General features: G+C 48.8%; 1 protein-coding gene across 19 annotated transcripts in view; it reads right to left on the bottom strand.

Moving 5' to 3' along the window:
* The window catches only part of TNK2 (tyrosine kinase non receptor 2), a 46,629-nt gene extending 19,730 nt beyond the window's left edge, over nt 1-26,899 (bottom strand). For 4 of the 19 annotated variants that reach the window (XM_047734291.1, XM_047734310.1, XM_047734395.1 and 1 more), the window contains exon 1: nt 2,940-3,335. In XM_047734291.1, coding sequence (XP_047590247.1) covers nt 2,940-3,017 — 78 coding nt within the window. In that variant the 5' untranslated portion in view covers nt 3,018-3,335. Of the gene's footprint in view, nt 1-2,939; nt 3,336-5,664; nt 5,784-7,688; nt 7,761-25,588 lie in introns of those variants that run through there. The other 15 variants (XM_047734301.1, XM_047734314.1, XM_047734356.1 and 12 more) reach the window with 9 other exon arrangements.
* Between the last annotated feature and the right edge of the window lie 261 nt (nt 26,900-27,160).

The raw sequence follows: 27,160 nt of genomic DNA, 5'->3' as shown, positions 1-27,160 counted from the left end.
AGATAAAAAGGGAGCAGAGGCTGGGGTGGCCTTTTATTTATTTATTTTTTAAGATTTTATTTATTTATTTGACTGAGAGAGACAGCGCAGACATACAAGCAGGGGGAGCGGCAGGCAGAGGGAGAAGCAGGCGCAGCTTTGAGCAGAGAGCCCAACGTGGAACTCGATGCCAGGACTGTGAGATCATGACCCGAGCCGAGGGCAGACACTTAACTGACTGAACCAGCCAGGTGCCCCTGGGGTGGACTTTTAGATGCCGGCTCAAAGAGGCAGCCCTGCTTAGCTCCACTGACCGCTGTCACCACAGACCACTGTCCAGCGTCATTAAAGCTTCCAATTTTTTCAAGGAATACTGGAAATCTAAATCTAGATGTGAAATCTCGCCACTAAAATTCTTTTTGAAAAGGTAATATATGCACGTGGTAAAATATTCAAAAGGCACACAGGAGCCATGAATTCTCATTCCCTGCCCTCCTGCACAGTCACCTAGCCCCCCCACCCCCAAAGCCAGTTGCCATAAATGACTTCTACGTATCCTTCCAGACTGTTTTCTCCACTTACACCAACATTCACCCATCAACCACACCATTCTCTTCCTTGTTTTCACTTAATATTACATCTTTCTCCTAACTTTTTAATTATGTCAACCAATTCAACTCTGAAACACAGACACACACACGTGCACGCGCACATGCATTCTGTGCTGGCCAAGCAAAATACAAGTGCAGGCTATAATCAGCCAATGGGCCGCCAGGGAGCAACCTGTGACCTACACTCTCTGCAGCCAGGAGAAAGAGGACACAGGGGCCCCCCTGAAATGAAGCAGCCTGACGGACTGAACCCAAACCCATCCTTGTCCAAGTAAGATACCACAGAGCTGAGGGCTGACCCGCATTCAGTTCCCCACCAAAGAAGAACCACGAGAGGGAAAAGGCCAGCAACCATTCAACCGCCCTCCAACAAGTCAGAGGTGGCCTTGGCCCCCAGCTCTCACGGCCAGGCGCACTCAGAAAAGCAGACACTGACAGCTCAGGCCCGCCATGCATCTCTTGCCCCCACAACTCTCCATGGCGCTGCCAGCCCAGTGCCAGGACTTCAGACTCCCAGGCAGCTCAGGGCAGTACAAAGAGTGACCCATGGGATGGAGAGGCCCTCAGTTCAAACCTGCGCTCTCCACCCCCCACCCCTGCAAAGGCAGCTGGGCCACAGGGGTGTTCCAAACTTCAAGCTGTGACCCTTTACCCAGATGGTTCTCCCAAGAGCTGGACAGCCCCCTAGGGGACATTCTTGGTTGTCATCATGTTGGGGGGCCACAAGTGGCATTTCGTGGGTGGTTGGGAGACAAGAACACAAGTTATCCTGTAACGTACAGGGAAATCTCACTCACTGTCCCACATCCCACACAACTTAGTTCATGCAGGTGAAAAACGGGTTTATGATCATCTGAACCTAGAACTGAATCCCATCTTTACGTGTGAACAAAAGTTATTTTGCAGTTTCAATATACACTGAACCCTCCTCGAATGGAACTAACGTGTAAGCTGAGGGAAAACTGGCCTTTGTTTTGTTCAGAACTCACTGCAAGTTATTCGCTAGTCAGAAAAATGTCACTGAAGGCAACCTGCCTTTATGATTTCAAAACTCTCCTCTCAGTCAGCACCTGCAGGCGCTGCCTCCACACTGACTGGAGGGCTCAGCGCTGAGTACTTCTTCCTTCCCGACATATCAGAATACCTAAAATGTCATCCTCACTTTCATGTCTCCTTCAAACTACAGGTGACATCATGTTGGCGGACTATACACATGGTAAAAAGGACATATTTCTAATAATTTAATTGAAGAGTAACAGTAAAAATAACTCTGACACCTGAACTCCACTTATTACACGCCAGGCACGGTTCTAAGCATCTTGCTGCATTAACTCACTTCTCCTCAACAAAACTATCTGTTACGCACAAGGGAGCGTGGATAATGAGAGGGCAGGAAGCTGCCGCTTTCCAGAAGAAGGCCCCAAGGGCACACTGTGAAAAATCACTGACCGTAGCTCTCGGCGGCCTGGCCAGTACTTCCACCACCACTACCCTGTCTCTGGACCAAAGGGACTGCACCCCCTGTGTGCCCCAGCATGTGCCTGCCAGCAGGGCAAGCGGTCTAAAGACCCCCTCCTCTTCTTGCCCAGCTCCAAGTCTCACCAGGCTCCTCACTGCCACCTTCCCCTGGAGGCAGCTGCTCCTCAGAATAGCTCAAAGCCATGCCCTAGGTGGTCAGGACTGGGGGAGACACAGAGCCCTTCCCCTGAAGCTGTTCAGAAAGCCCAGCCTGGCCTGCTTCTCTTCCCTGAGAAACCAGCAAACAGATCTCCCTGCTCAGCTGGACACTCACCTCCCTGCTTCTCCAGCCCCAGGAACAGGGCTGCTCTGCGTAGGGGTGTGTGGGGAACTAGAAGAACACTGGGATCCCAGTGAGGAGAAGCAATCAGGGTCTCAGTCCTGACTCTACCGCTGGGCCCAGGGTAAGCCTGGACGGGCCCCCTCTTCTCGGCTAAGTGCCCCTTCCATAGCAAGTTTCTTTGTCTACAGAGCACGGGGAGGGCAATGGCCCAGCTTCTCCCTGACCCTGCTCACACTCTCCAGTTCTGCGTGTGCCTGGCCCCCAGCCCCCAGCACACCCGCAGTCCCACACCTGTGTCTGACAGCAGGGTGCAGCACTCTCCTAGCCCGCACACTTCCCACGTACATTTTTCTAACACACGCACCAACCAGGATGCAGGGGCCAACCAGGATGCAGGGGCCAAGGGGAGAGGCCCTAAGCCCAAAACCCCTATCAAGCCCTCAGCCATTCCCAGTCCTGTACTCTACCCTTCAGTGAACTGCTGGCTCTGCGGGGGGGCCTGGCCCAGTCCCCGGTCAGTCCTACCCACACCCCCAGCCCCCACTCACTGTGTACAGGCGTCGCCGTAGTCTGGCCAGGAGAGGGAAGGAGAGCTCTAGGCCAGGGAACCGACGAGCTGCTGGCATCTCCACGGACTTGGACCCCCTGACCAGGTCACTGGGGCTCTGGCCCAAGAAGTGGGGGAACAGGGGCTTTAGCTCCTGAATTCAAGGTTCTGCTCAGAATGGAAGTTGACCAGAGGTCTGTCCCAGGAGTTCCCCAAATCCCACACCAGGGGTGGGAAATGGGGCAGAAGAACAGGGCGGGCCCCTTTTCTCTGCTGCACAGCTGTTTCCACAGCTGGCTGGTCTGGCAGGAGCAGGTTAGCTCTTCTCCGGGCTGGCTGCAGCCTGGGTGCTCTGTCCTGTTTCTCTGACTTCTCTTCAGTGCAGTGGTCACAGCTCAGCCGTACTCCCTGGCTCCCCCGCCTGACCGCCCTCCTCCCTCCTCCCTCCCTCCCCAGCTGAGCAGCTCTGACACTGGCTGAAAAAGGACCTTTCTGAATCACTGCCAAGAGAGTGGCAGGAATGGGGGGACTCTTCCTCCCAGCCACCCGCGCTGGCCCCCCTTGCCTCCCCATACACAAGGCCCCCTGTCTCTGGCTTCCACCCCAACCCCCATAGTTGCAGACAACTCCTGGGATTTTAGGGTGGGGGCTATGTGAATCAAGCAGCAATGTACAAAGAGGGGCTACAGGCTCCATATGGGCTTGTCTGGGTCTGCGGGGGCTAGAAGACAGCCTGAGTTGGGGGCTTGGGCCCCAGAAAGTCATTTTCGGGCCTTGTAGGCAGACCCCTCAGAGACCCTCCCCCATCTCCAAGTCCCAGCCTTGGCTGGGCGTCTCCTGGCTCAGACCCTAATGTGGCCCCGTTACCCTGGTGCCCGACGGAAATAGGAGGCCGGCAGCCTGCCAGAGTGGGGCAGTCCAGCCAACAGCAAGGGGGGGTTGTGGGGGTGAGGAATCTCCACCCCCTCCCCTGGGGTTGCCTTGCACTGCCCACAACATCCAGGGTGCCTCCTCCCCCAGACCAGCTGGCTTAGATCCAAAGCCCCCTCAAAACAAAAAATATGCCCCAGACCCTGCTGGGATGCCCCCACCCCAAAGCAATAGGATTCCAGACTATAGGATGTTTCTTGTATAGCACCCCCCTACAAAGACAACAGCCTCAGCTAAAAGGAACTGGAAACACTCCATCAAGCCCCCAAAGGCCCCCCATGTTCCTACAGCTGACAAATGATCCCTCTGCCCCTCCTCAAGAGTACCAGCTGCTCTCACACCCCCCTCACTACAGCCCCCAGACACACCTGACAGCTGCAGGAAGTCCTCACAGTCTCCCTCAGCAACCCCTCCCCACCCCCCCGCAGCTATGCCCAGGGAGCCCACTTCTTGTACACTGCTCTCTTGTCCCTATCCAGCTGGCGACCGGCTCTGGGAACCCCAGCTGGCTGGTGGGGCAGGCAGCTGGCTGAGAGTTTTGGGGAGTTAGCATCTTGGGCTCTCTTTCCAGGACCTCTCTTAGGACCCAAGCTTCCTAGCAGGGAGGTTACCTGAAAGGTCAGCCATTTCCTGCCCCGACCCCATTGGGGGTGTGTTGGAGGGGATAGGTATGTAGGGGGTGTGGGTATTGTTGGATACTCCCAGGACTCAGTCCCTCTTACCCAGCCCCATGTCATCACCATGAAAGCTTGTGGAGCCAGCCAGGTACAGCCTCCCCTTGGTCCAGTGAATCACCAGTCTGAGACTGGGGTCAGAACTATTGGACAAGATGAAGTCAGGCTGAGGTCACTCTGGAACTGACTTTTCCCCAAACCCTGGCAGATAATACCCATGGCTCAGAGAAGCCTACTGCCTACTTCCCACCAGGCACCACCCTGAAGGAGCTCCGGGAACCTGACTTTAGGAAACAATTTAAGAAAAATTACTCCCTTTACTGTAAGACAGGGGCTGCTGGATCAGAATGGCCAGATTAAAAATCCTAACTACCCCCAAAAGATGTGCCCCAAATCCATCAGAACCCCATACCTAACTCTTCCCTTAGATGTCGGGTAAGAACAAGCCTCAGTAGCTTGCTTAGCAATCCAGCTGGAAAAGGCTGTGAGGAAAAGCAAAGCATGGTCAGAAGTCAGAGGTCAGAGCTCAGGCAGTTCTTGGACCCCTTCTCCTAGCCCTGGAAAACACCCTCCACCTTTTCTGTCCCCCTTTGTCCTATCAGCTACCGCCCTCTGCCGACCAAGAGAGAAAGTGCATGATCTCCAAGAAGGGAAGCAGCCCCAAGAATCTGTACAGGATCATCTTTTCTAAAGCAAACAAGGACATTTGGCTTCATATGCATATTTGGAAAGTAAGTGGGAATGTCCAGGGAACAAGGACTCAGTGCCCATAAAAGACTACACCCAAATCCTGGCATTGCTCCTGGAGGCTCCCATGGAGAGCGGAAGAAAGCCCAAAAGACAGTTTAATTGGGTCCCTGAGAACCCAGAGACACTGAGGCAGGTGGCAGCATCCATAATCCGTAATTACCACCAATCACTGGCCCCTTAGCCAACACCTACACACATGAACACCTCCTTACCCAGCCCCTCAACCCCCAGGATCCCTCTGGGGGCTCAGAAGCACAGATAACCCTCACTCCTCGGAGGCTGCTGCAAAGCAGGGCTGGGCCCTCAGCTCACTGGCGGATGATGGGGTCTACCACTGGGGTACCTGGCTAACCCCCAGGCTTCTCCCATTACCTGCGGTCCCTCTTCACCCCCAGCCAGGCGCTGATACGCAGATCTCTCCCCCATGGCATCCACACTCCGGGCACTGGGGCCAGGGAGGGGAGCAGAGCCCTCCCGCAGCCCCCGCCCCTCCGGCAGCACCGGCAGCCGCAGCGTCACTGCCCTGCGTCCTGAGGGGCCGGGCCTCCAGCATCCTCCAGAAGGGCAGGGGTTGCTAGAGCGCCTCAACAGGGGAGGCCGGTCCATCTCCCCCACCCAATCCCCCCACACCCGCCCACAGCCTCTCATCCGCGGCTGGCTGGCCGGCCAGAGCCCGAGCCCAACCCGAATGGTCGCGGTCGCCTGCGCTGCGCTGCGCCCTGCCCCTCCCCCAACCCTGTCCCCAGCCTCCATTCCAAGGAGCCGCCGCCTCTCCGCGGCACCACCACCCGCTGACCCCCCGAGACAGCCAGGTGCCGTGGCGTGGCCCCACCTCCGATGAGGGGCTACAGCTCCCCTCAGCTCCTGGGCCACCCCCAGGACTCCAGGACTCCACCGCCACCAATTAGCTCCTGGGGATTCAAAAAGGAGCCTCCTTATGGAATAGGGGCTCACATAATAGAAGCTCACAGAAGAGGAGCCCCATCCTGACTTGACCTGAGACCCCTCCCCTCCTTCGGGCCTGATGCCTATCCCTCCACCCGCCCGGGTTCCACACTACCAGGCTCCAAGCATGCGCCCACCTGCCGGACTCCCTGCTGCTCCACTCAGCATTCCACTCCCTCCGCGCCCAAGAACCTGCCCAGCGGTGGAAGCCACGCCTCCAGCACCCGGAGGGAGACCACAGGCCGGCCCAGCCCCACGCTTCTTCCCAGCCCGGCCTTGACATCTCCCTGTCTGCCCCCCTCCCCCTCCCCCAGTGGGCCTGGGAGCTCAGGGCAGGGCACTGCGCTGGGGCTGACCTCTAGCCTCAGCAGTGTGCCTTGAGTGCCCACACTCCCGGCGGGAGGAGGCGCTCCAACACGTGCCCACACAGGGCTCTGCCATCCAGCACTGGGGTGAGGCCACTGCTAGCAGAGGAAGTCCCACTGCTGGGCTCCACCAGCCCTGAGGGCCCCACGGTACCCCACACCCTCTCATTCTACAGGCATCTGAAGCATCCACTGACTCCTTAGTGCCAGGTATTTAGGGCTGAGCTCAGGGAACCCTCCCCTTCCGGGGCTGGGCGGAGGAGGGGGTGATGCTGAGATACCGCTCCCCTCCATCCTCCCCCAACAAACTCAACGTCAAGACTGAGGAGGAGACTAGGTGCGTTCCCACAAGGCTCACTCCCCTCACAAGCTCGTTCTCCACCCTGAAGCATGCTGGGGTCGGGGATGAACCCGCCAGGCAGGTGATCTATCTACTCAAGGCAGAAATTCCTGGGCACCGTACCACAGCTATAGCAGAAACTAGCTTTGTGGGAGGCTATAAGAACCCAAAGTCAGGAGGCTGTGCTGACCCAAAGTTAGAAGAAGAGGCTGAAAATGCCAGGCCCATCGCTGGATGAAGGGTCTGCTCCAAATCATTCCTCCTTCCTGCTTTCTCCAACTCCCCTGCTTCCTAATGCCATCTTGCTATAAGATATCCACAGGATCCAAACCGCCTCTAGGATCTGGGGAATCTACCCTACATGAAACCCCTCTGGTCTATCACCTGCCCCCTCTCTAAAGGGAGCTGGGAGTGGCTAAGAACCAGCTTGCCTCTGGTGTCCACTTCCTTCCCCCAGCCTCTCCAGCAGCATCAGTGAAGTGACAGATCCACACTGAGGAGCAGACATGACATGTAATTTCCGGCCAAGAGATTTTTTCCAAAACAATCTACCGTATTCTTGGGAATATATGCCAACCTCAACTCCAAGCCAGCCCTCTCTTACCCCAACCCTCCCTCTTCTCTAAGCCCTGGAGGGAAAACAACATATTGGGGAAAAGGAGGGGGGCTTATAGTTCCTCTCCCAGCCAGAGGATTATCTTGCCTCCACATGCCAGCCCCACCAAGCCCAGTCAGCCTCAGCTCACCTGCTGTACACAGGCCCCAAGCTTCTGAACCAAAGCCAGGCTGGCTCCCCTTGGGACCTCATCCCAGAGGGAACTGCAGCAGGCAACCCCACACCTTCAGGTCAGGCCAGGTCTGACATCACACTGGTCTGGGGAGGAGGCTGGCCTGGGGCCAACAGAGAGAGGGGGTGATTCAGACACACACCATGGCTGTCCACACCCTCTCCACTTCCAGGATGCAGGGCCCAGCCCCTCCCAGGAGAGCTTGGCAAGCTGTGGTTCTGAGGAGAGACAAAGCTGAGGCATACTGGCTTAGTGGTGCTGAGCCCACAGGCCCCAAGTCCAGCCCTGGAGCCTCTTCACCCATCTCCTTAACTGATGTTTCCCAAAGACTTCCGAACTCGCCCTTCCTTCTCTCAGTGGATGCTCTGCTCTCTGGGTGTCACTTCTCTCCTCCTGGGGCTCCAATTACCACGTGCTCTGTCTCCATTTCTTAACCTCCTGAAGCTCTAGGCCCAAGTTTCCAGACAGTTCCAGGACAGTTCCACCAGGACGATGCACAGGTACCACAAATTCTATATATCTAAACTGAGCTCATGAGTACCCCCCCTTAAAGCTAGCTAACACATGTTCCTATATCCTGACTGAAAATATCACAAGCCAACACTGGCCACCCAGGCTAGAAACCTCACCCCCACCTCTCCCAACCGTAACTCCCTACCTTTCCCACTGGGCAAGCCACAAAATCCAATCAATACCAATGGGATCAAGAATCAGACAGACCTGAGCTGAAATCTTGGCTCTTGTCAGTTTCTAGTTGGGCAACTTTTGGGCAAATGACTTAACCTCTAAGACTCAATTTCCTCATCTGTAAAATGGGAATAACCAGCACCTCCTTCCTAGATTCAATGAGATTGTGGATTCAATGAGATAATGAATAGCACACTTAGTACAGCACCTGGCACACAGCTGCCTATTGCTGTTATTGTCATCTGAAGTCCCTCCCCTTATTCTATCCTTCTGTAACTCCTCACTAAGCCAGATACAAGGTGCTTCAAGATCCACTCCTTACCTATTTGTCACCTCCACACCTTATCATTTTCCTCAAATGTCTCGATTTTCCAACGAAATCAGATACATGCCCCTTCCTGATATAAAATCCATGAGCAGAAATGAGTTGCACTTCTCTACACAAACAATGAGAAAGAAGAAAGAGAAATTAAGGAGTCAATTCCATTTACAAATGCGCCCCAAACCTTAAGATACCTTGGAATAAACCTAACCAGGTTTAGGTGAAGGATCTATACTCAGAAAACTACAGAACACTCATGAAAGAAATCGAGGAAGACACAATGAACTGGAAAAACGTTCCATGCTCATGGACTGGAATAACAAATATTGTTAAAATGTCTATGCTATCTCGAGCATCTATACATTCAGTGCAATCCCTATCAAAATACCATCAACTTTTTTCACAGAGGTAGAACAAATAATCCTAAGATTTGTATGGAGCCAGAAACAACCCTGAAGAGCCAAAGGAATGTTAAAAAAGAAAACCAAAGCTAGCGGCATCACAATTTCAGACTTTAAGCTCTATTACAAAGTTGTAATAACTTCCTTCTGGGAAGCCAGTATGGTACTGGCACAAAAACAGACACAAAGATCAGTGGAACAGAATAGAGAACTCAGAAATGGACCCAACTCCATGGCCAACTAATCTTTGAGAAAACAGGAAAGAATGTCCAATGAAAAAAAGACAGTCTCTTCAGCAAATGTTGTTAGGAAAATTGGACAGCCACATGTAGAAAATGAAACTGGACTATTCCTTACACCACACACAAAAATAGACTCCAAATGGATGAAAGACCTCAATGTGAAACAGGAATCCATCAAAATCCTTGAGGAGAACAGAGGCAGCAACCTCTTCAATTTCAGCCGCAGCAACTTCTTGTAGACATGTCTCTCAAGGCAAAAATGAACTACTGAGACTTATCAAGATAAAAAGCTTTTGCACAGCAAAGGAAACAGTCGACAAAACCAAAAGACAACCAATGGAATGGGGGAAGATATTTGCAAATGACATATCAGATAAAGGGCTAGTATCCAAAATCTATAAAGAACTTATCAAACTCAACACCCAAAGAACAAATAATCCAATCAAGAAATGGGCAGAAGACATGCAACAGACATTTCTCCAAAAAAGACATCCAAATGGCCAATAGATACATGAAAAATTACTCAACATCACTCAGCATCAGGGAAATCAAATCAAAACCACAATGAGATACCACCTCACACCAGTCAGAATGGCTAAGATTAACAAGTCAGGAAATGACAGATGCTGGTGAGGATATGGAGGAAGGGGAGCCCTCCTACACTGTTGCTGGGAATGCAAGCTGGTGCAGCCACTCTGGAAAGCTGTATGGAGGTTCCTCAAAAAGTTGTAAATAGAGCTACCCTACAACCTAGCAACTGCACTACTGGTATTTACCCCAAAGATACAAATGTAGTGACTGAAGGGGCATGTGCACTCCAATATTTATAACAGCAATGTCCACAATAGCCAAACTGTGGAAAGAGCCAGATGTCCATCGACAGATGAACGGATAAAGAAGATGTGGGGTGGGTGGGTATGTGTGTGTGTGTGTACACATACACAATGGAATACTACTCAGCCACCGAAAAATGGATTCTTGCCATTGGCAACGACATGGATGGAACCAGAGGGTATTAGGCTAGGCGAAGTAAGTCAACCCAAGAAAGACAATTATCATATGATCTCATTGATATGTGGAATTTAAGAAACAAGGCAGAGGATCATAGGGGAAGAGAGGAAAAAATAAAACAAGATGAAATCAGAGAGGGAGACAAACCGGAAGAGACTCTTAATCATAGGAAACAAACTGAGGGTTGCTGGAGGGGAAGTGGGTGGAGGGATGGGGTAACTGGGTGAGGGACACTAAGGAGGGCATGTGATATAATGAGCACTAGGTGCTATATAAGACTGATGAATCGGGACACCTGGATGGCTCAGTTGATTAAGCAACTACCTTCGGCTCAGGTTGTAATCCCAAAGACCTGGGATCAAGGCCAGCACTGGGCTCCTTGCTCAGAGGAGAGCCTACTTCTCCCTCTGCCTGCCACTCCCCCTGCTTGTGTGCTCTCGCTCTCTCTCTGACAAATAAATAAAATTTAAAAAAAAAAAAAAAAGGCTGTTGAATCACTGAACTCTACCGCTGAAACTAATAATACACTATATGTTAACTGAATTTAAATTTAAAAAAAAATTTTTTTAGAAAGATACTTACCCTTCCCTAGACCTACTCCCTCCTTTAATTTTAATGTCTCTGAGCTATTCTCTTCGTGATGGTTTTCTTCTCTTTGTCTACATGATGACACATTCCTCAAGACCCATGTCATCTCCTCTGTAAACTGCCATTTCCTACCCCCAAATGGGTTTTTTTTTTGCCATTCTTTCTGTTACTGTTAAAATGATATTTGAAAACAGAAATGGTATAAACATATAATATAGTTCACCCTTGAACAACATGGGTTTGAATAAGGCAGCTCCACTTATATGTGGATTTTTTTTCCATAAATATGGTATAGTACTAGAAGTGTATTTTCTCTTCCTTATGATTTTTAGTAACATTTACTTTTCTCCAACTTACTTTGTTCTAAGAATACTGTATACAATACATACAGCATATAAAATATGTGCTGACTGCTTATGTTATTGATTAATTTTTCCAATTAGAGTAGGCTATCAGTAGGTAAGTTTGGGGGGAGTCAAAAGTTACGTGCAGATTTTCAACTGTGTGAGAGGGGTCAGCAGCCCCAACTCCAAAATTGTTCAAGAGTCAACTACAGTATAGTACACGTGAAAAATAGCCAAATGAACTTGAAAATGTTTAATTATCCATCATGCTCTGATCCTTAATGGGTAACTATTCCTATAACAATCTGTATTGGTACATAATTCTACTGAGAGTTCTACACACAAACCTCTACTCTGGTTTGTACCTTGTAAAGTCACCATCTGTTTTCATCTGTCAACTTGGAAGGCAGAAGCCAACAAGGTACCTGGCCAAGAGAGTTTGCTGAAAGGGACTTCAAACCCATAAGATGGACCCTGGAGAAAGGAAGGCTGCCTTACTTCCAGCAGATACCAGGAATAAGGTTCACTGTCTCCCCCCTCTCCACCCACCCTGGCTTTGCTCCCTCCCAATATTTCTAATCCAGAAAAGCAAGCACCTTTGCGGAGAGAGGGGCTGCCAATTTCATTACAGCCCCTCCTGTCCCAGAACCACCACTAAGCTACTTTGCTCCCGCAAAGCCGGTTCAGCACCTGGGAGGACACGGGCAGTCCCTCTGGCAGAGAGAGCCCAGAATCCACCTTCTGGAGAAGGTTGCATTCTCACTAGATTGTGCAGGGACAGCTGGAGTACACACACTGTAGCGTTAATGGGAAGGAAGTCCAGTTTGTCAGGCATCCCAGCCTTACCAAGCTGGGAGGAAGGCAGGGCACAGAAGCAGATACAGGGACCAGCTAAGCTTCATCGTCTTCGACTGCAGCAGAGGTGTGACTTCCAGAGAAGAAAGGAAAGAATCTGACTGAACACCACTGCACAGACCCCCATCAAACTCAACACCTCCCCACTTGTACCAACTTGGTCTTGAAAGTATTCTGGTGCTGTTTCATGCTCCAGCAGTTCAAGAGTGGCCTGCCAACCCTGACGCCCAGAGACAGGACCCTGAGAGCCCTAACACGTTCCTGGAGCATTCCTCCCACCAACAGAACACCACCCGTGTGTGGCAGAGGATAAATTCCAGCAGCTGTCTGGGTTTTGTGCACACGCACCCCAGGCACGTCCTGTTGCCAGCGCTGGGATGCGGGTTCTGCAGAGGGCCGTCTCTTGCCAATCCTCTGGCCCAGGCATCTTCACCACAGCACCAGTGATGCAGTGACTCCCGGGGAGGGACGAGGGAGGCAGTCCAGCTGCTGGCAGCCAGCCACTCCCAGAGCTCTTCCAGGGCTGGTCCTAGCCTAGTTCTCCGCCTGCTGGCTCAGGCCTCGCCCCACCCCCACCCCTTCAGCAAAAGCCTAGAGCTGAAGGGGCCCATTGTTGAGCCCTGGAGGTGGGGTGGGGAAAGAAGCCAGGGCTGGGACTGGTAGAGCATTTATTCTACAAGAGGTCCCCTCTGGACCACATCCATAACCAGAACCCCAGGAACTAGCAACACCCAGGGCAGGACAGGCGGCAGGACGCAGGAGAGGAAGAGTCTGAAACTGGGAGCAAAAAAAATGTTGAACTACTTCCCACCCACTATATCCTGCCTCTCCACTTTAGCAATAACGGAACTGAGAACCTGAAAGGGAAGGGACTTGCCCAGTTCAAAGCACTCAGAGAGCTATCATTTGGACCTGGGTGAGTGATTCTTTTCTAGCCACAGAGGGGCAGCCATGCCAAGCCAGGGAGGAGTAAAGTTGAGGGGACAGGAGAGGAGACCTGCTTTATTAAGAGACACAGAAAATAGGAGACAGGCAGAGAAAGGTAGAACCTGGTGTTCTCACACCAAGCTGAGGCCCTTGGCTCCAGGGCTCCCAGAAGGCACCACTGCTGAAGGAAGAGACCAGGCCAAAACTCTTACTCCAAACCCCTCCTCAGTCACTTACCATGTACCTACTACATGCTCACCCTGTGCAAGGGTTTGGGGGAAATAAAAAGGCAGGAGAAGTTACAGTCTGCATCCTCAAGAAGACACTATGTGCAGGTTCTTTTTTTTTTTTTTAATGGAAAGCAATGGATTTTTTGTTAACTAATTTATTTTTAATAATCTCTACACCCAGTATGGGGCTCAAACTCAAGATCCCAAGATCAAGAGATGGGATGCTTACCCCACTGTGCTAGCCAGGTGCTCCTATGTACAGGTTCTTTAAAAGCTTTATCTAGGGGTACCTGGGTGGCTCAGTGGGTTAAGCATCTGACTCTTGATCTCAGTTCGGGTCTTGACCTAATTATTAATTAGCTCTAATGATCTTGACCTAAGATCTAATTATCTTGATCTAATTATTAATTTAATTTAAAAACAAAAAAGCTTTATCTGCATTGACTGATTACAAACCTCCCCTTACTATCCTGCATTATTCCTGTTTTACAGATGAGAAAACTGAGGTTTGGAGAGATGACCAGGGTCACGCAGAGAGTAAGAGAGAAAGCCAGAACTCAGCTCCTATACAGCTGCACACTGAATTTCTTGGCTCAAAGATGCGGGCCCACAGAGTCCCATCGTTAAAAATATATTGAATGGGGGCACCTGGGTGGCTCAGTCATTAAGTGTCTGCCTTCGGCTCAGGTCATGATCCTAGGGTCCTGGGATTGAGCCCCGTATTGGACTCCAGACTTGGCCCCTCTCCTGCTTTCCCTGCTTGTGTTTCCTCTCTCGCTGTGTCTCTGTCAAGTAAATAAATAAAATCTTAAAAAAAAAATATATATATATATATATATTTATATATACTTAATGAATTCAGGGATTCTGTGAGGAAGTTTCAAGAGAGGATAGAGGTTTCAGAAAAAGACAGGAGATTGCATACCCACACATAGTTCCACTCCTTCCCAAAGCCCCACCAAAACTACAATTTTAAAAGAGAAAACAAAAACTTTAAGAGAAATTTTTTGAATAGCAGAAGTCCCTAAGGATGGGAAGGACAGCAGAAGAAAGAACCACAACAAAATTTTGGAAGCTGGAAAGCAGCTGGGCCAGTGACAAGTGGGAGCCAAGCTGAGAAAAGTCACAACCCCCAAGGTGAGAAGCATCTAACTGACCCCACAGAAACCTCAAACAGCTTGGGAAATGGAAGTCTCAAAAACCTCCCCGAGAGGAAGAGGTGGCAGAGGGTAAAGTGCTAAAAATATAGAGTATTACTTTAAAGCTATTTAAGAAGCAGTAAGACACCCCCCACCACCACCCCGTACAAAGCCACTGGGTTACTATCCTTCTACCATCCTGCAAAAGGCAGGGATTCCCCTAGAGGGGATAGATGGAACATCCCTTCGGGCACAGAGGGCCTGATTGGAGAATGGGGGAGGGGAGGAAGGGGCAGGAGGGAGGGGTGTGTGTGTGTGTGTGTGTGCGCGCGGGTGCTACATCAAAAATAAGAAAAGCACACATAGATGTTGAGATCCCAGTCCCCTTCTTTACTTCTTTACATGGAGCCTGGCTTCCACCTCTTGGCAGGAGACAAGAGTGTCTTTTCTGGACAGTGCCTGGGTGGTTCAATCATTAAGCGACTGCCTTCAGCTCAGGTCATGATCCCGGAGTCCAGGGATCAAGCCCTGCATGGAGCTCCCCGCTTGGCAGGAAGCCTGCTTCTCCCTCTTCCACTCCCCATGCTTGTGTTCCCTCTCTCGCTGTGTCTCTCTGTCAAATAAATACATATTTTTTTAAATTTATTAAAAAAACAAAAAGAGTGTCTTTTCTGGTGACTCTGACCAGGTCAAGAAATACATAAAGATACAAACACCAGTTCTCAACAAATGGCCCATCCAGGTCACCACACAAAGGAGCTCCATCAACAAGCCCATCCAGTGCTGAGAGCAGACAACACAAAATCACCAGACACCCAAGGCAAGCCTCTAACACGGAAGAGAGAGAGCAAAATACATAGGAAAAGACAACCAAGAGGAAACAAACTATGCAGGAGAAGAAAATTTCAGACAAAAAAACGCTCATTAATATATATTCAGAGAGACAAGATATTGTCTTTCTGGATATTATTGGGGGGGGGGGTTACAAACACAGTAGGTGACATACAAAATTCAACAGATGCATCCCCACTCCAACCAGCAGAGTTTGGCCCACAGCAGGTGCTCACTCATAGTATCTACTGAATGGATAAATGAAGTAGTGATTCTCAAGCTTTAATGCACACAGATCACCCAGGACCTTGTTAAAATGCAGATTCAGATTCCATGGATAGGAGGTAGGCCCTAAGATTCTCCATTTCTAACAAGCTCCCAAATGACACATGGTTTGGTCCAGCAGAACACACTCTGGGAAGCAAGGGTCTTCTGGAGCTGTTCTTTGCACTGGCTAGGCATTAAAATTACTTGGAGCTAGTAGAGTGTCACGTGGCAGCCCCACCCACTGAGACTCTAATCAACTTGGCCTAGATGAGACTGAGACATAGCTTAAAGCCTCTCCAGATGAATCCAGACCAGAGTTGAGAACCAATGCTCCACAGAAAGCCTGTAATTGTGTCAATCATTTGACCTGGCCAGAACTGTCCTGTTCTCCCACGTTCTCTCCCACTGCTGACACTGACCACTCTTTCTGAAGGCCCTTCTCACCGTGGCCATCAGCATCAGTTTACGGGATGACTTCCTACACCGATGATGCTCCTCAATTCTGTGTAAGTCCTGTTAATGTCAGTGGATGGAGAAATCATTCTACTGAATCCCAAGATACTCATTCTGAGAATGTTGTCCTTATTAGATTCTCACACTTACCCTGACCTTCCTAATTCCTTTGTTACTTTGGACCTTAAAACTTTCAGGTTAAGCCCTTTTAGGGAGGAGTTTTTTGTTTGTTTTAGTGAAATGTGGATATTTTCCTAACCAAAAATCCTAATCCATTTTCCCAATGTTCCTATTACTAAAGTAGAATTTAGTAGTTTTGTGTCCATCTCATCCATGCCAAATATGGGATAAAATAATATCAATAGACATTTACTGCTATCAAAATTGCTAAAATTACAATAGAAGGGATGGAGAATAAGTTCAGGTCTTTCACAATAAAAAGTAAAAGACATAAAGATGGCAAAAAGGAGAGAAAGAAATAAAACCAGATGATCAGTACAAGAAGGTCCAATACCTAAACAAAAGGAGTTCAGAGGAGAGAGGGGAGGGAGGGAAATGGCCAAAATAATACAAGAAAACTTCCCAGACCTGAAGTACAAGCTTCCAAATCAAAAGGGTTCACTGAGTATATAGCACAAGATGAAAACAGACCCACAATGAGCTACATAATTAGGAAATCATTAGGAAACAGAATACTGGAGATAAAGACAAGATCTTACATACTTCTGGGCAAGGGAAAAGGTCCCACATTGGTCCCACACAGGATGTGGAGTGACTTTAGACTTCAGTGTTAACTCTAGAACCTAAATGCAATATCCTCAAGATGCCAAAGGAAGGCAATTTCCAACCTAGACCTTTACATTCACTTGACTGAGTTTCTATTATTGTGTCTTCTAGTTCACCAAGTTTTTCTTCTGCAGTGTCTAATCTGTCTTTAATTCCATTCAGTTTATTTTTTCATCTCATGCAATGTAGTTATTTATTTATTTGAGAGAGAGAGAGAGAGGGAGAGCACAAAGGGAGAATAAGAGGGAGAAGCAGACTACCTGCTGAGCAGATAGCCTGACATGAAGCTCAATTCCAGGACCCGAGCTGAAGGCAGATGCTTAACTGACTGAGCCACCCAGAAGCCCCTCATACAATGTAGTTTTTATTCTAGAAGTTCAATTATAATTTCTCTAAAAATACATTTTTTAGGAGTACCTGGGTAGCTCAGTCAGTTAAGCATCTCGGAGTTGTGAGGTAAAGCCCCATACTGGGCACAGAGCTTACTTTAAAAAAAAAAAAAAAAAAAAAAAAAAAAAAAAAAAAAAAAGATGACAGCAGATTTCCTATAGAAATGGAAATGAGAAGACAGTGTCAAAATATTATTTAAGTACTGAAAGAATAAACTAATGACCTAGAATTCTAGTCCAATGGAAATCTTTTTTTTTTTTTTAAAGATTTTATTATTTATTTGACAGACAGAGATCACAAGTAGGTAGAGAGGCAGGCAGAGAGAGAGAGAGGAGGAAGCAGGCTCCCTGCTGAGCAGAGAGCCCGATGCGAGACTCGATCCCAGGACTCTGAGATCATGACCTGAGCCGAAGGCAGCGGCTTAACCCACTGAGCCACCCAGGCGCCCCTGGAAATCTTTTTTAAGACTAGTGGTGCCTGGGTGGCTCAATTAGTCAGGCATTTACCTTTAGCTCAGGTCATTATCCCAGGGTCCTGGGATCAAGCCCCACATTGGGGTCTGCTCACCAGGGAGTCTGCTTCTCCCTCTGCCCTTCACCTTGCTCATGTTCTCTCTCTCTCTCAAATAAATAAAATCGTTAAAAAGAAAAAATAGGGCACCTGGGTGGCTCAGTGGATTGAGCCTCTGCCTTCGGCTCAGGTCATGATCTCAGGGTCCTGGGATCGAGTCCCGCATCGGGCTCTCTGCTTGGTGGGGAGCCTGCTTCCTCCTCTCTCTCTCTGCCTGCCCCTCTGCCTACCTGTGATTTCTCTCTGTCAAATAGATAAATAAAATCTAAAAAAAAAAAAAAAAAGATTCAATGTCCATTATTAAAAAAAATAAGAAAAAGAAAAAGAAAAAATAAAGACTAAATAAACTTTTTAAACCTACAAAAGCTGAAAGAATTCATCACCAGCAGACCTGCACTACTATAAAAGAAGTCCTTCAGATAGAAGGAAAATAATACTATAGAGAAATATGGATCTATGCAAAGAAATGAAGCACAAAGAGGGGCACCTGGGTGGCTCAGTCAGCATCCAACTCTTAGTTTCTACTCAGATCATGATCTGCAGGTTGTGAGATCAAGTCCCTGGTCAGGCTCCACACTCAACACAGAGTCTGCTTCAGATTCTTTCCCTCTCCCTCACCCTGCCCACCCCATGCCTCCTCTTGCTCATGGTTTCTCTCTCTCTCAAATAAGTAAATAAATAAAATCTTAAAAAAGAAAAGGGGGCACCTGGGTGGCTCAGTTGGTTAAGCATCTCCCTTTGGCTCAGGTCATGAGCTCAGGGTCCTGAGATCAAGTACCACATCAGGTTGTGCTCAGCAGGTAGTCTGTTTCTCCCTTTCTCTCTGCCTCTCCTCCCCCTGCCCTTGTGCATTCTCTCTCTCTCCCAAGTAAGAAAAATCTTAAAAAAAAAAAAAAAAAAAAAAAGAGGGGCACCTGTGTGGCTCAGTAAGTTAAGCACCTGCCTTCAGTTCAGGTCATGATCTCAGGGTCTTGGATTGAGCCCCACAACTAGCTCCCTGATCAGCGGGGAGCCTGCTTCTCCCTCTCCCTCTGCTCCTCCCCACCCTGCTTGTTCGCTTTCTCTCTGAAATAAATAATAAATAAATAAATCTTGAAGAAAGGAAGGAAAAGAAAAAAGAAAAGAAGTGAAGTGAAGCACTGGAAATAGCAACTACATGGGTAGTTTAGATGTTTTTATGATTTAGATTACTTTAAAAGATAAATTGACTGTTTAAACAAAAATAAGATGAGTATAGTGTGGGTTTACAAAGTATATAAGAGTAATTTTTGACAACAGCATAAACAGAGAGAAATAAAAATTTTATACTATTATCTATTTATACTATTACTAATAAAAATATGGGTATTTATACTTAAAGGCAGACTATAAGTTAAAGATGTATATTACATTCCCAGAGACAGTACAAGAAAACTGTCCTTATAAACATAAAAGCACTCTTTTTTTTTTTTTAAAGATTTATTTATTTATTTATTTGACAGATAGAAATCACAAGTAGGCAGAGAGGCAGGCAGAGAGAGAGAGGAGGAAGCAGGCTCCCCGCGGAGCAGAGAGCCCCATATGGGGCTCGATCCCAGAACCCTGGGACCATGACCCGAGCTGAAGGCAGAGGCTTTAACCCACTGAGCCACCCAGGCGCCCCTAAAAGCACTCTTAATTATAGGAAACTAACTGAGGGTTGCTGGGGTGGGTGGGGAGAGGGATGCAGTAACTGGGTGATGGGCATTAAAGAGGGGACATGATTTAATGAGCATTGGGTATCACATGCAACTGAAGAATTACTGAACTTTACATTTGAAACTAATGATACACTATATTTTAACTAACTGAATTTAAGTTAAAAAAAAATGAAAAATTCTTTTTTTTTTTAAGATTTTATTTATTTATTTGTCAGAGAGAGAGACAGAGTACAAGCAGGGGGAGTGGCAGGCAGAGGGAAAAGCAGGCTCTCTGCTAAGCAGAGAGCCCAATGCAGGACTTGGTCCCATGACCCTGGGACCATGACCTGAGCCAAAGGCAGATAGATGCTTAACCAACTGAGCCACACAGACATCCCTAGATGCAAAATTCTTTTTTTTTTTAACTTTTTGTGTACTTTTTTTAAAAGAGATTTTATTTATTTATTTGAGAGAGAGAGTGAGAATGGGAAAGAGAGAGCATGAGAGGGGAGAGGTCACAGGGACAAGCAGACTCCCTGCTCAGCAGAGAGCCTGATGTGGGACTTGATCCCAGGAGTCTGGGGATCATGACCTCAGTCAAAGTAAGTTGCTTAACCAACTGAGCCATGCAGGTGCCCCTAGATGCAAAATTCTTTTTTTTTTTTTAACATTTTTTTTTTAATTTATTTTCAGCATAACAGTATTCGTTGTTTTTGCACCACACCCAGTACTCCATGCAGTCCGTGCCCTCGCTAATACCCACCACCTGGTTCCCCCAACCTCCCACCCCCCCCCACCTCTTCAAACCCTTCAGATTGTTTTTCAGAGTCCATAGTCTCTCATTGTTCACCTCCCCTTCCAATTTCCCCCAAATGCCTTCTCCTAACTCCCCATGTCCTCCATGCTATTTGTTGTGCTCCACAAATGAGTGAAACCATATGATAATTGACTCTCTCTGCTTGACTTATTTCACTTAGCATAATCTCTTCCTAGATGCAAAATTCTTAACAAATTCTTTAGCAAATAGAATCCAACAATACATTTAAAGACTACACCATGACCAAGTGGAGTTTGTCCTAGGAATTAACATTTCAAATTAACATTTGAAAATCAGTTTTAACAAATCAGTTAATTCAACGTATTAACAAACTAAAAAAGAAAATCCTACAGTCACAGGAAAAAAACATTTGACAAAAGCAAAACAGGAAAAGTGGGAGCTTCTTCAACCCGATAAAGATCATATATGAAAAACCTACAACTAACATCATGCATAATGGTGAAACACTGAATGTCTTCCCCTGAAGATCAGGAACAAGTAATCTCATCTTCTATTCAACCTTATCCCAGAGGATATAGCCAGTGCAATCAGACAAGAAAAAGAAGTAATTATCAGGCATAAGGAATAGAAAGGAAGAAGTAAAATTGTCTTTATTAGCAAATGACATGGCAGTCTATGTATAAAATCCAATGGAAGCTACAAAAAAGTTGCTAGAATACATTTAAAAGGTGGTAGGATGCTAGGTCAATATATAAAAATCAGTTGTGTTTATATATATACTAACAACAAACAATAGGAAATTGAAATTTAAAAATACCATTTTATAGCAGCATTACTGATAACAGCCAAAAAGCAAAAGCAACCACCAGTAAATGAACAGAGAAACAAAATGTGGTATATTCTCACCATGGATTATTATTCAGCCTTAAAAGAGAAGGAAATTCTAACACATGGTACAACATGGATGAACCCTGAATACACTGTGTATGGTAAGTGAAAAAAGCCAGTCACCAAAGGACAAGTACTGTGTGATTCTATCCCTATGAGGTATTTAGAATAGTCAAATTCACAAAGATAAAGTAGAACATGGTTCCAAGGGCTGGGGCGGAGGGGGGAATGGAGAGCTATTGTTCAATAGGCACAGACTTTCAATTTTGCAAGATGAAAAGTTCTGGAAATAGATGGTGGTGATAGTTGCACAACAATGTGAATGTACCTAACACTATGGAACTATACCCTGAAAGATGCTTAAAATGTAATTTTTTTTTAAAGATTTTATTTATTTATTATTTGACAGAGAGAGATCACAAGCAGGCAGAGAGGCAGGCAGAGAGAGAGGAGGAAGCAGGCTCCCTGAGATCATGACCCGAGCCAAAGGCAGCGGCTTAACCCACTGAGCCACCCAGGCGCCCCCAAATTTTATGTTATATATATTTTACTACAGTTAAGATAAATAAAAAAGCCAAATACCATGTAAAAAATACCATTTACAATAACATAAAAAATACATAATACTTAAGTATATCTGACAAAAGATGTGAAAGAGCTGTATAAACTACAAAACATTGGTGAAAATCTTAAAAATCCAATACAGACATACACATTGTTTACTGGTGAGAAGGTTCAACATTGATAAGATAATGGATACCTCCCCAAATTCATCTATACATTCAACACAATCCCAGTCAAAATCCCACTGGGCTTTCTGGTAGAAATTAACAAATGGATTCTAAAATGTATAGGAAAGTGCAAAGAATGTGGAATAACTAAAACAATTTTGAAAAGGAAGAACAAAATTCAAGATCTTACCCTGATTTCAAGATTTTCCATAATCTACAGTGATCAAGATAGTGTGGTACTAGGATAAAGACAGACAAATTGATCAATGGAACAAAAAGAGAGTCCAGAATTACATCTACCCATACACAGACATTGATATTTGACAAAGGTGCAAAGGCAATTCCACAGAAAGACAAGGCTTTCCAACAAATGGTGGAATAGCTGGATCTCCACAAGCAAAAAGCTGAACTTCAATTCCTACCTTGCACCATAGACAAGAATTAACTCCAAATGGATCACAGACCTAAATGCAAAACCGTAACTATAAATCTTCTGGAAGGGGGCACCAGGCTGGCTTAGCCAGTAGAGTGACTCTTGATCTTGGGACTGTGAATTCAAGCCCCCACGCTGGGTGTAGAGATTACTTAAAAACAAAATCTTTAAAAATAATAATAAAACTTCTAGAAGAAAAATAGGAGAAAACCGTTGTACTTGGGTTAGGCAAAGATTTCCTGGACATGACACCAAAAACAAAACCATAAAGGAACAAATTGTTAATAAAAATTTTTTTTATTTTTTTATTTTTAATTTTTTTAAAAAATTGTTAAACTGGAGTTCATTAAAATTGAAAACTTCCGCTTGTCAAAAGACACTGTTAACAGAATTAAAATGCAAGCCAAAGACTGGAAGGAAATATTTGCAAATCAAACATACACAATCCCAACATATTCAACAAAGAGTTTGTATGCAGAAAATATAAAGAACTCACAAAACTGAATATGAAAAAAACCCACAACTGAAAAATGGGTAAACTATTTGGGTTTTCTTGTTGTTTTTAAAAGATTATTTATTTATATGACACAGAGAGAGCACGTGCACGCGCACAAGTGGGGGAACAGGCAGAGGGAGAAGGACAAGCAGCCTTCCTGCTGAGCTGGGAGCCTGATGTCAGCTCGAACCCAGGACTCTGGGATCATGATCTGAGCTGAAGGCACATGCTTAACAACTGAGCCACCCAGGTGCCCCTGGGTAAACGATCCAAACAGACACACAGACATGTCACCAGATACACAAATGGCAATCTAGCACATGAAAAGATGCTCAGTAATACTAGCCACTGGGGAAATGCACATTAAAATCACAATGAGATAATCACTACAGACCTATTAGAATATCTAACATTAAAGAGACTGATCACACCAAGTGTTGACAAAAAAGTGGACAAACTAGAACTTTCATCCTCAGTTGGCAGCTATGTAAAATAGTACAGCCACTTTGGAAAACAGTCTGGCAATTTCTTTAAAAATTAGATGTATCCCTACCGTATGACTCACAATTCCAGTCCTAAGGATTCACCAAAGAGAGATTAAAAAAAAAAAGATCTCCACAGAAAAACTAATACATATGTTCACAGTTTTATTTGTAATAACCAAAAACTAAAAAGAACCCATTAACAGGAGGATGGATAGACTGTGGTTTATACATATAATGGGATGCTACTCAGCAATCAAAAAGAATGAGTTACTGAAATACACAACATGAATGAATCTCAAAATAATTATGCTTAGTGGAAAAAACCCAGGCAAAAAAAGGGAACATGCTGATTCCATTGACATAAAATTTCAGGTAATGCAGACTAACACAGAGAGACAGAAAGCAGACCAGTCTATTGCCTGGGGAAAAGGGAGAGCAAAGGAGGGGCAGGATGAAGGAATCCGGGAGAGGCACAAAAAACTTTTGGAAGTTTGGGAATAATGGGTATGTTCATTGTCTTGATTGTGGTGATGGCTTCCCAGATATATACATATGTTAAAACTTAATGTTTTAAATATGTTCCATTCACTGTATATCATTATACCTCAATAAAGCTGTTATTAAAAAACGAAAAGAATAAACACTTCATTTTTCAGACTGAAGCCCAGGGCAGGGGCTAATCTTGGGACTTAGGAACCAGAGGACAAGATCTGGGAGCATGACATCTCCTCTCCAACCTCTGCCAGGAGGAGCCAGGGTCCCTGAGAAAACGGGAACCAGGCTGCCAGAAAGGCGTCTGAGCCCTCTACACTCAGGACAGTGTCCTGCATAGAAACTGGAGCCCAGAGACATTATCTTGCCCCGGGAGGTTACACAGCTAGTAAGTGGCCTAAACTTGGGTCTGTCAAAGTGCTTCTCCTCATCTACCACAAACTCAAAAAAGCTGACCTGAAATATGATAAAGATAAATGCTTGTGTGTATGTGTTTAGAACAGACAAGTCTCCCCAAAGCCAGAGAGCCAGAACCAGTCTGGCCATCCCAGAAGAGCCAGGCACCATGGACACAGCAGCTGAACTTCCAGTGCAGGAGTGTTTGGGGGTGGCGGGGTGACAGGCAGGCGTGGGACGAAGCTGACAGCCGGTCTGGGCTTTGCGTGAGGAGCAGACTAACCGGCTCCTCCAGCACTGTTCCAGCAGCCACCTGCAGAAGGCTTTGCCGGGCCCTCTGCCCCAACAAGAAAGCACTACCTCCACCCACACAGGCTCGGACAAGGGTCTGGGGGGCCCATCTTACTCCAAGACCACACTTTTGGTTGGGTCAGAGAAGGGACCCAGCTAAGGCCGGCAGCAACCCGGCACCCACCCTGACCCAAGGGCTAGAGAAAGCAGCAGGAATTCACATGGTGCCAGGAGGTGAACAACCCTAGGAAGATGAGGTCCATAAACTGGCCAACAAAGCCCCTCTGGGCCAGGAATCAGTAGGTCTGGCACCCAGGCCATGGGGGACCACAAGAAGCCAAATTTAGTCCCCATCCCTGCAAGCCCGCATTTCTAGGCTGGGCTAGGAGCTGGCCCGGGCTGGTACAGAATCCAGGATGCCGCAGCTGCCCCTCTGTCCTCCTCCATGGGGTGAGGCTGAGCTCTGGGCCCCAGATGATGCCCAGAGTCCAGCAGAACGGACATCCCCTCCTCAACCACCCCTCCTGAGAGCCCACATGGAGAAGGCCTCACCGGCAGTTCTCTGCCCTTCTGTCCCTGTTCATCCTTGGCCCTGGGCCCTGGGTTATTAATCAGCTGTGAATAGAAGGTGTGATGGGAGCAGGTCAGGTTCGTGCTCAAGTCCCCAGAGGCCACACTCACATCTCAGATCACGTGGCAAAGAGGGTTCCTAGATAAGGTCCTGTTAAAGCAATGCTGCCCCTTCCCTTTTATGGAATGTGTCTGGAGGACCTGAGGAAACCTGTGTTGATTGCACCATCTTGGCCCTGGCACGGAGGCACCCCATCAACAGGGGTAGGCAGCTGGAGGGGTGACCACCTAGGCCTCTGCAACCTCAGCCTGGGGCTACCCCTCTCTGCCTTCTGCCCAGGCCTGGCAGCGGCCCAGACACTCTCATCTCCAGGCTAGACTCTAAGGAAATGCCCCATCACTCCAGTTGGCATTTTTAGTGGTTGGGGGAGGGATCCAGTCTTGCTGTTCAAAAACTGCACTGCTTCCTCCCTCCCCAGGTTTAAACACAGGAGGGGGGACGCGAACAGTCTGGAGACCACCCTCTCCTGAAATAACTGCAGCCCCCTGCTTCAAAACACACCAACTCCCGCGGCGAAGAGAATTCGGTTTCCTTACCTGCTGCTGCCTTCTGCTGCCTCCCCGCAGACACAGTTTCGATCAGGTCCAGGCTGAGGTGGCAGATCCAGTAGGACACACTGCCTGCTCTCGCGCAGTGGGTTCCAACGCTCCGACGCTCCGATCCCCAAACCCCTACATCTTGCGTTCCCCTCGACCCCGGAGCGATCCCGGTGCGGGGCAGCCGGCCTGCAGGTTACCACCTCCTCCTCCGCCGGCGCCTCCGGATCCTGGGCCCCTCAGGGGGTCCCTCTCCCTCCCGCGACCCCTTCTCGTCCAGGTATGTCTCCTGGACAGCCCGCACCACCTGTCCTTCCTGCACCCCAGGAAGCCAATTTGCTTCCTGCACCCCCAGGCGCCCCTCCCCCTCAGGCCCCTGGGGCCCCACAGGCCGGGCCCTCCCCACTAGCTCGAGTCTCTCCCGGCGTGCTGGGGCCGCTCCCAAGACCACCGCCTCCCGCCTGAGGTGCCCGCAGCTCTCCCAGTACCGCCCCCACTGCTCCCCGGAACTTTCGAGCCCCTCCCCGCGCTCCCAGGAGCGGTCCCCGAACTCGGAGAGCGGCTCCGGCTGCTGCAGCAGCCTGCGTGGGCTCCCCTCCCCCTGCTCCTGCACCCCGGCGCGGGCCTCCCCACGCTCCTGCACTGCGGGGCTGCCTCCCCCCTTTTCCTGGTGCTGCTTGCGGGGCCCCAGCCCCTCCTCCTGCACCACAGGCCAGCCCGCCGAGCCCGTCCACCGCGGCGGGCGCCTCCAGTCCGCGCCGTCCGACAGACCCCACACCACCCCCAGGCTGGGCTCCCGGCCACGGCCGCCCCGTTCCTGCACCCCCGGGCCCACCCCGCCCTCCTCCTGCACGGCCGGACCCACGCCCCCCTGCTCCTCCACGCCGAGCTTCAGCCCGCGGAGCAGCTGCGGGCCCCAGCTGAGAACCCCGACCCGCTGTGGCTGCTGCTCCGGCAGCGCCGGGCTGAGCCCACCGTGCTCTTCCTGCACTCCCCGCCCGACGCCCCCCGCCCGCACTGCCCAGCGCACTCGCCTGCCCCCAAGAGGCCGCGCGGTCCCACCCCTCCAGATGGTGCTGCCCTCGGCGCGCGCTCACACCGCCCCCCGCCCGGGTCCTTCCGCCCCGTACCCTTGGGGAGGGGGCTGCGCGTTGGCGCCCCCTCGGGTTCCGCGGCCACCCCCACGTCCCAGGCCTGCCTCCTAGCCCTAGCCTCCCCGCGTCGACGTCCGCCCGCCGGGCGCCGCGCCCAGCGCCGGCCCCCGCAGGTGCTGCGGCCCCGCGCGCCGGCCCGCGAGCCAGGAGCGCCCTCCCTCCCGCCTGAGTTCCTGGAGCCCGCCTGCGCGTGCGCCGCCCCAGGGGGGCGGGGTCCGGCGGGGTTGGCCCGCCCTCTTAAGGAGGCCAGGTCTCGCTTGCTCCTCCCCTCTTTCCTTTCTTCAGTCCCACCACCAATGCCTCTTCTTCTCGCGGCAGAAATCTCCCCGCCCCAGATCCACCTTGCGCCTTCTTAAGTGCCTACAGACAGAGGTGAAGCGAAGGTAGGAGTTCACACTGAGACTTTGCAGTCAACCAG

The sequence above is a fragment of the Lutra lutra genome, chromosome 1, assembly GCF_902655055.1.
Source record: "Lutra lutra chromosome 1, mLutLut1.2, whole genome shotgun sequence".
NCBI classification, from domain to species: domain Eukaryota; kingdom Metazoa; phylum Chordata; class Mammalia; order Carnivora; family Mustelidae; genus Lutra; species Lutra lutra.
This window is presented reverse-complemented; position numbering and strand designations above follow the sequence as displayed.